Source organism: Coregonus lavaretus (genome assembly GCF_964263955.1).
Source record: "Coregonus lavaretus genome assembly, chromosome: 7".
In the NCBI taxonomy this organism is placed as follows: domain Eukaryota; kingdom Metazoa; phylum Chordata; class Actinopteri; order Salmoniformes; family Salmonidae; genus Coregonus; species Coregonus lavaretus.
Window position 1 is genome coordinate 30,460,329 of NC_139994.1, and position 9,994 is coordinate 30,470,322.

The 9,994-nt window shown below is 41.7% G+C and overlaps 1 protein-coding gene across 1 annotated transcript; it reads left to right on the plus strand.

The window, feature by feature from the left end:
- Positions 1 to 868: 868 nt before the first annotated feature.
- LOC311132500 (transcription factor AP-2-epsilon-like) lies at positions 869 to 9,417 on the plus strand (the record flags this gene model as incomplete). The annotated part of the gene is made up of 7 exons (XM_084165781.1): positions 869 to 892; positions 2,002 to 2,445; positions 5,214 to 5,268; positions 7,403 to 7,634; positions 8,212 to 8,330; positions 8,699 to 8,837; positions 9,156 to 9,417. 7 exons carry the CDS (start codon positions 869 to 871, stop codon positions 9,415 to 9,417), a joined length of 1,275 nt encoding a protein of 424 aa, XP_084021907.1.
- Between the last annotated feature and the right edge of the window lie 577 nt (positions 9,418 to 9,994).

Sequence of the window (9,994 nt, forward strand, 5' to 3'; positions counted from 1 at the left end):
TTTCAAAAACACTTTAAAAGTTGTTTTGAGTTATCTGTATCATCTAACAAAAAGTTGAGCGAGGTGGATAGCGTGCGTAATGGTTTGATTACGCGGCAGTTTAAAAAGAAGGCTGGATATTGATTCATATAGCCTAACAAATAGGCTGTTTGACGCATACTCTGTGCCAAAATTATTTTGGGTTGTCTGGGAATGAGACCTCTCATTTAGCGTTTAAAACCGAAGGCCAATAATATGGGGATGTTTGGTTAGTTTAATAACTTCTAATCTAAAAAGAAAGTAAAGGTAGGCAAATTATCAAACATAAATGTGGGAAAATGAATGAACGTTTGAATGAATATCTCTTTAAGGGAACTGGACTCCCCCACCCCTCCCCTCATTCTGTTGAGCGAGTTCAGAAACCTATAAGTAGCGCGCGCATGGAGAACGTTTAGGACACTTTCTGACAGCAGCATCCGTAACAGCACGTGCTTGAGGGTTGGCACATTGAGACATTTCTAAAAGCAAGAAGAAGAATTTAAAAAAGCTTTAGCTATTCCCTGCATGGATCTTGTAGACAGATGAAAGTATCTTGGATTATAACTATTTGGTGACATCGATAAGACATTGACAGCATCCATATCCTAGACTGTGCATTTGGGTAACCAGAAGAGATGTTAGTCCACACATATTCGGCCATGGTGAGTCCCTCTACATTCAGTACTACGCGCTAGTCTGCAGGCCAGATTAGGTCCTATATGGTCTTGTCATTTTCAATTTTTACAACTTTGTCTTGACTCGAGTGGGCACAGATATGTGACGTTAACTTCGCACTAGCGGCGCCGCTTTTGTCATTGTCAGCTGTCGGGATAGATCGGCTGTATGCGGAATGTCTGACCGCATCAAAGTGTCCGTAGAAATATGAATTTAAAGACAGCCGACTAAACGAGGATGGCACTTTGAGATGGTAGATCATAATCATTTTGTAAAAGTACTATCGCGTTTTGCTGTGGTGAGCATAGTGAAAATTGAAACTGCTAAAGGGGTGTGAAATGTATAAGGCATACATGTTCTGATGGTAACCTATATATTAGTATAGTGGTTATCGGTGTTATGTTGTCATTTATTATTTTATACATATTTTAAATGACCTTTTTCCTTTGCTTTTAAATCCCCCATTGCTCGTTTCTAATAATGAACATTGTTCCAACAATTAAAATTGATCTGAGTGACCCAACTTTAGAAAAATCGATTTTAACCAGGAAGTGCATGCATATGGGGAGGAAGGTAGGCTACAGGACAATTGGAGAATATTGCAAAATGGTTGCATTGATGATAGTATGTTATTACAATATTAAATGATGACTGCCAAATTCATTCAGACAAAATGGCTAAAGTTATGTTTAGGCTATATTGCTTTACATTTACCATAAAAATATTTACAATATTTTGTAAATATTTCAGAAGCTCCTGTAGTCAAATGTGTTCACATATTTTATAATATTGAGTATTGTATTTCCCAGGGCAACATGATGCTATTGCGCATTTGATACCTGTCCTTTGTTCTGTTGGGGTTCTCAGTGGCCATGACCTTTGTGACACTGACATGCAGCGATGCCAGGGGCACCTGCTGCCTGTCTGCATGCAAATCAAACACTCCGTTTGAGTTATTTTGACATTTTAAATATTAAGCTACATTTGTTAGTTTTTTGTGGTCAAGACAGACTAAGTTTTGTGCAGTTTTATATAGGCTATCGAACTGATTTAAAATGTCATTTTATTTTTGTATTTAAATTTCATTGCAGTTCAGTTAACCACTTCACACAATAATAACGAATTGTAATGGGCTTATGATAACGCTTAGGCTACTATTTATAGTTTTGCTAAGATTATTTGAATCGGGGGAAAAATGTAATTATAGGCCTGACATTTGGTCCAGTAAATCGTCGCATTTGCATGTAATCAGAAAATAGTTTGATTTAGAAGTCTAAGCTAGTCTACTTTTTTGTATTTTATGCACAGGACCGCGCGGACGGACTGACCGGCTCCTCGCCGAGTGGGCGACTGTCCCAACTCTCCTCGCTGAACCAGGCAGCTTACTCCTCGGCTCCCCCGCTCTGCCACACACCCGCCTCTGACTTCCAACCTCCGTACTTCCCCCCTCCATACCCACAGTCTTCGCTCTCATACTCACAGAGCCAGGACTCTGCATACTCTCACTTATCGGACCCCTACACCTCCATCAACTCCCTTCATCAGCATCAGCAAGCGGCATGGCACTCGCAGAGGTCGCGTTCGGACGAGGCGGGGCTATTGTCACAGTCACACCGGGCTTTAAGCCTCGACCACCGTCGGGAGTACCCCGGTATACCCCGGCTTCTCCACGGACTCGGGGAGGGTGCAGCAGCGCTAGGGGACGGTCCTCTTGGAATGCACCTTGGACATCACGGACTGGAGGACATGCAGGTGGGTTTATTTGTGCGTGGACTTTTTTTATTATTCCTTTTCCCGTTCACAAACACTATATTGGTCGTGCGTAAAAGTCACCTTCCAGCGCATAGCCTAACCCATGCACCCATTATGTAGATAATTGCTGCATTAATTTACACTTTTTTGTGGAAGAATCTATAATGACTATGCGAATAATTGTGTGTATGGGCAAGGATTCTTTCTGTCACTTTTCTTTTTTTACTGTGATAGTCATTTTCTTCTTATGCGTATTTTACGCACTCGCTTTTTTCTCTCAAAGGGTCCACCTTAGAAAAAGAGCTATTTGTAAATGCAATTCCTATAACATTTGGTAAAACACTGCATATTTACCAACTGTTACACTAATAATGGTCTCGAAGTGGCCACCTGTCAAATGAAATGACCTCGCTCTTCGCCCTGATCTTATTGCGAGAGTGTACTCACAGTTTTAAAATATTATTTAGAGGCCAAGGATATTTTCCCTGTGGCAGTGTAAATAGGCTAGAGACTTGTCTAAGTGGTGATGATTGCGTTGATGGATACATGTAGGCCTAATCATGTTAAACGGAATTGGTCCACTAATTGCAGGGGCTCGCTTGTCTCGTTAGTTTAAAAATTATTTTAGTTCAACCTAATCCCCAAAGTGTTGTTATGTTAAATATGGCAGGCAGAGATCAAACAATTAAATCTGATATCAACTAACAATTACATTATTAGACCTTGAATACATTTCAGTGATATGTTTAACTATATTAACCTACTTTGTGGACGCAGTTCTCAAATAGATGATTTGGATAAGCCATTTATTTCAGGTAAATATAAATAGATATTGGATATCGGAAATATCAACAAAATAATAGGATGATTTATACTGTTACCTTATATATAACTACTTTGTTTCTAATTTCAATAGCCTATTGACAATGTATTAATTGCAACGAGGAAATTAACAAAATTGATATTAATCTCCTGAAAAATTTACATAATAATAATCATAATCATAATATTAAATATAATATATGTTGCATTTCTTTCCTTCCTGAATAGTTTTGTTCTTTGTGTGTCAAAATTCAAGGTTGACTTAGGCCAACAGGCTATCCACTAACACATGAAGCAAGCCAACATTTCGTTGGTTGTTTTAGCCGATATCCATTGAAGTCATAGGGAGAAATGTTCAACATATTATGGTATGCATGCTATTTAGCAAGAAGAATAGTTTAAACGTTGCTATGGATTTATTGAGTAGTCAACCACACACAAGCAGGTGCAGATTCAGATGCATTTGTTCAAAGCATCCTGCATCTCTCACACAATTCGGCGCAACCAATTGATTCCCGTGGTCATTAATACAAAGAAACACTTACTCAAGCGGAAGGCATGGAGTCATCCAGGGCATGTTTGTGTTAAACGCTCTCTCTTGACAGAACCTTTATTTGATTAATGGTTTAAATTCGCACGTTTGAGCCCCTTATAAATCTGACACACAGAGCATCTCTCTCTGCAGAATATTTTTTTTATTATCATACTCCTCATGACACATGTAGAATAACATAGAAATACCCCACAAATGGCAAACAGTTAAACGTTTAAAATGTTGAAATGTTTGTTGAATTTGTTATAGCGGATTATATTGGTCACTTTATTTTGTAGTTCAATGATATCCCCCCCAAAATAGCATGGCGCTTGCAACGCGAGGGTTGTGGGTTCGTTTCCCACGGGGGGCCAGTATAAATAAATAAAATAATTATGCACTCACTAACTGTAAGTCGCTCTGGATAAGAGCGTCTGCTAAATGACTAAAATGTAAATGTAAATGTAAAAATGTAAAGGTAGGCCTATGTCTGAGCTTAGTAAACATTTTTTAAAAAGTACTTTTTTTAAATAAAGTTTCTTTGCTGAATAGACAAGTAGGCCTGATCCGTCCCTATAAACATATGTAGTCCTAGGCTTAAGATGGATAATTACATAAAGATTGAGCGACTTGAAAATTGGGCTCTGATGAAATTTTTCAAAATGTCCGATGTGCAAGAATTCACATCGAAAAGGAGTGCGATCGCAGGGTTTATCTCACGATTAGCCTCTTTGTCATTTAAAGTGAAAAACACCCTACTTATGCTGTAGTTTTTTTTTTTAATTTACAACTTAAAATGTGTAAAAGACATATGGAGTTGACAAAGTGATGATCATGCCAATAGCCCTCCCATAAGACACTGCTCTCAACTCACAAACCCAAAATATGTCAGTTCTTTGTCTAGGTTTTCATAGAGTAAAGACAATGTTAAGCAGGGCCAACTTTTGTCTTGTTCTTTGTTCTCTGACCACACAACATTGTATATTTGCACAGCCAGTTTCAACAAAGAGTGCAATTCTGTTTACTGCTTTTTCTTCCACACCTATAGTGTGTAGACCACAACTCCACTCTATTCATAGAGATCACATACACTAAATGTATTCACTTGGCCTTGAATAAAAGCGATTGCTAAGTGGCATATACTGTATTATGATAAGGGCCCCACAATAACCACCTCAACGTAGAATTAAGGCCGGCTTCTCATTAAACTGCCCTCTTCTGAGTCTAGTTTCCAACACGGATTCCCTAACGAACCACAAGACTCTAGCAAATCTGCCACTCAACTGTTATAATTTTCATACACAGTGATAAGAGCTAAATTATAGATTGCACTTGGCCCCAGACTAGTTTTGAATTGGCTGGTGAGGGTAGTGAATAAATGATCCTGACTGCCCACTGTATCTACCCAACACAGGGAATGGAGGAGGGATCAGCCTTGGGCATCCTGGACCACTCCGTCATTAAGAAAGGTAAGGGATGGCAGAGCTCTGTGTGTTTGTGTGTGTGCGCACCCTTCCCTATAAACACCAACCACCCCTCCAGCATACACACACACACACACACACACACACACACACACACACTATAAATAATTCTGTTTTGCTATTTCATTTGAAGTCAAAAAGTCCTCTAATACTCGGCTGCAGACTTCACCCTAAAGGCAGTCATTCTTAATGAACTGTTCATGGTCATATGAGAGGAAGAGAGGGAGAGCGAGGGGGATTAAAGCAAGGAAGAGAAAAAAGAAGTGGGCCAAGGAAAAGGGAGGGGAAAGAAGGAAAAAAGAGAAGTTCTGGGGAAATTCACAGCCGTATGATCACTCTGTTACCAATACTAAGAACTAGGATTTTTCACAAGACACAGGGGCACGATTAACTAATTCAAGTTGAATTCCAAATCAGCTTGAAATACTTAAATTCCAAATCAGCTTGAGTGACTACACCGGAGACATGACATCTATGCATGAGCAATGCTTAAAATGTATTTTGCAACCAACACTCATTTTCAAGAGAAATGACTGTCATTCCACTGATTTGCAGAGGTTGAGAATGTATCAATTACAGCGCGTACTCATGGCCACGGATTTAAGAGCATAGAACAAACTCAAAGCCCACATGAATAAGCGGATCTGAGGGGAGAGAGGGAGAAACCAGAGAGAGAGACATAAACCGAGAGAGAGCGAAACAGAACAGGGAGAGGGAGACACAGAGAGACCTAAAAGACCTCTCCACTGTTCAGCGGCCGGGCCTGGCTGGCTCTGAATGGGGGATAGAGAGAGCTCCCTTCTGTCCGGGAAGGCCGTCCACGGAGAGAGAGTGGAGAGACTGCATTACAGCGGCAGCACTAGCACAGATTACATTTACATTTTACATTTTAGTCATTTAGCAGACGCTCTTATCCAGAGCGACTTACAGGAGCAATTAGGGTTAAGTGCCTTGCTCAAGGGCACAACGACAGATTTTTCACCTAGTCGGCTCGGGGATTAGAACCAGCGACCTTTCGGTTACTGGCACAACGCTCTTAACCACTAAGCTACCTGCCGCCCCAGATGACAGTAGGCACAGAGATAATAACTCTGCAACAGTATAGCTAGTCACTGGGAGGATGCACTGAGCCAAACAGATAAGGGGGGGTTAGTAGGGGGCTGAAGAGAGAGATGCAGAAACACAGACACAAATGCACACACAAACAGGGGCAGGAGAGGATACTAGGATACCATAGAAACACCGTAATGCACACTCATACATAAAACACAGACACTCACAGAGGGAAAGGGTTAATTCAATCCTCTCATTTCAGCCTGTAGGAGCCACATAGCCTTTAGATCCCAGCCCACAGTTCTGGAATGAGAAGATGTGTGATTAGTGGGCTACACCAGCTAATCTGAAGAAAACAAATTAACGGTTTAAAAGATGATGTAACAAAGATGTTTGAGCACAAATTAAAAAGCCAAGGGGACTAATTTTTTTACGTCAACATAAATCATTATTAGGAACTGAATGGCCATTTAAATTGTAATAATTTTTTGAATACTCCTCTCAAGTAACGGCAAATATTACCACAATGCTTAGATTTTAACGGTTCAAATGCTTTCTTAGCCACAACAATTCTATAATTTGCATTCATATGGTAGTTCTGCTTTGTCCCCAGTTTCCCCCAGTTTTTAAACCTGTAAATAGGCAAAACTTAAGTTCTAGCAACATTCAATACTTGAGAATGAAGGTCTTTAAGCTTAGCAGTCAGAGAAAAGTGACTGTGAAAGTAGTGCGGTATGAATAACATCTATATGAGATGTGTTACTTAAAGAAACAAGGCACCCACCTGCTGTGACCACAACAGCAATAGTGGTACCAGAACTAGAGCTGTCAACACAGGGGAAAACGTGCCACTGAATTTATTATCCATGTAATAAACACATTACTTCCATTAGAACATCAAGGTTGAAAGTGTTTCATGTATATTAGAAAGGATTGTGGAAATTCAATTTTTATTCACCTTTACACTTTTTTTTCTCCCTCCCCAATACCAATCTTTCTCTATCATCTCTTCCTATCTTGCTATCTCTCTCTCTCTCCCTTTTCCACCCTCTCTCTCTCTCCACAGTTCCCATCCCCTCCAAGCTGAATGGCTCGGCCCTGTCGGCACTCCACCTCAGTAAGGATGGTCTAGGGATGGGTTCTGTGTCCAACCCAGGGGAGGTGTTCTGCTCCGTCCCCGGCCGTCTCTCCCTCCTCAGCTCCACCTCCAAGTACAAGGTCACTGTGGGGGAGGTGCAGCGACGGCTGGCCCCACCCGAGTGCCTCAATGCTTCCCTGTTGGGCGGAGTCCTGCGCAGGTGAGAGGGTCGGAGTTTGGAGTTAAGGGTGGGGAGAAAGAAACAGTGGAGACAGACACACACACACAGCTTCACATGATAATGAATCAAATAAGAACATTCTGAACAACAGATGTATTCATGTATTCTGAACAATAGAATACAATATTTGTCACCCCTTGATTGCTTAATATATCCAGTGGCAAAAGTCCCACTCCTCTACAGAGAATGTAATAATGCATATATTATAAGACACATTTTCAATTCCTCTAAGAATTTGTAATGCATGTTTTTTTAATGAAACACTTTTCCTGTTCAGTGTTCATACATTGGTAGTGCATATTTCAAATAATTGTCCTTCTATAAATGCTTCGACACCATATCTAACAAAAACGGAAAGGAAAAGCAAAGGACCAAATGAAACCATCAAGTGGCAACAGTACTATTATATGGCCATGGGGACTCTTGTGTGAAAGCAGCCCAGACAGACAGACCTAGCAGTGAGCAGCCAGAGCCAAGGACTAGGCTCAGTGGTTTGTTATGTGGCCACACAGACATATCTTAAGCTGCTCTCTCTGTCTCCACTCTACTCCCTCAGGGCAAAGTCAAAGAATGGTGGGCGCTGTCTGAGAGAGCGTCTGGAGAAGATTGGGCTCAATCTCCCTGCTGGGCGACGCAAGGCAGCCAACGTCACCCTCCTGACGGCTCTAGTGGAGGGTAAGAGGCCCACAGTAACTTGGACACATACTGACACACACATTCATGGGTGAACACACACATACTGTAGATTTAAAGAACAACTCTAGGTAGAGCACATATTTCCCAGTTATCGCTTAGTCAAATCTCTATTAAAATCTACTGCCACTGTGAGTAATTCACTTTTCAACCAAAAATGTATTTGCACAATTAAATTGAATGAAAATTGGTCATGAATGAGTAATAACATAAAAGACCCTCCAGTACCATAAACCAATGATAAACCCAAACAAGAGCATCACATAAACTGAGCTTTGCCTTATTTCCTGCCGACCCTCCACATTGACATCCGGTCATTCACTAGTCTTTTCTATCTCCTCCCTTCCCAGGTGAGGCGGTCCACCTGGCCCGTGACTTTGGGTATGTGTGTGAGACAGAGTTCCCTGCCAGAGCGACAGCAGAGTATCTGTGTAGGCAGAGTGACCCTGAGCAGCTTCCCACACGACGCAGTATGCTGCTGGCCACCAAGTGAGTGTCTCATGATCCCTGTCTGGGCCTAATACACTCTGACAGTATATACAGTCTCACTAATATTGAACAATCTCCAGTATTGCATATACATACAGATATACATAGTGTGCATTGCGTGAAGGGTTGACACCAACTAAAAAAGATGTTCAGCTTAACTGAAGCAGACAAAGCTATTTAGGAAATATGTGTTTAGTTTTAATGAGTGATTATCGTCCCATTACATTGTAAAATGTTGATGTATAATGAAGAAATTGTGATTAAAAACCAACATTGGCATTGAAAAATTCTAACCCTGCTCCTACTTTTTCTTCTCAGGGAGATCTGCAAGGAGTTTGTGGACCTAATGTCCCAGGACCGCTCTCCTCTGGGGGCGAGTCGTCCCAACCCCTGTCTGGAGCCCGGGGTCCAGAGCAACCTCACCCACTTTAGCCTGCTCACCCACGGCTTCGGCACCCCAGCTATCTGCGCCGCCCTCTCCGCCTTCCAGAGCTACCTGGTGGAGGCCATCAAAATGCTAGACAAGGACCACGGGGGTGGCAAGGGCCACCACGAGAAGGAGATGAAGCACCGCAAATAGGTGGACGGCTTCTGACGAGGTTGGAGATTGACGGACTGACTGATTTTCCCTATTCCATCCTTTCTTAGCCTCCTTTAAGAGGACAAAGACTGACGTTTCTTCCCGAAATTCCTACTGTGGCCCAATCCCTCACAGGGAAGGGCATGGTGATGTTTGTACTGTATATGTCGGCCACCTCACACAAAGACGCATGGACCTCTTCTTCTGGGCTGCTGGTTTTCTAGGCAGTGTCCATTCCTAACTGCCAATGACATTTTCTGGATGAGTTCTGGCTTTATGTCCCTGTCTGTCTGACTGTCAACCTGCATTCATTGGAGTGCCCTCTACTTCCCATAGAGATACAACTATTTATCTCTAGGCTACTTCCCTTCAAAGTCTGTTTGACTGTCTGGACTTGTACCCACTTTGAAAACATCTTGTCACAAGAGACGAGCCATATCCAGGACAGTCAACTTTCTCAGTTTTGCTCGTTCCTCATCTGGACATTGGATACCATCCAACTCCACCCCATAGGATGGGCAGTTTGTGTACTACGATTCTATATGGGTGCTGCTGTGTAATTGAGTTCTTGGGGGTG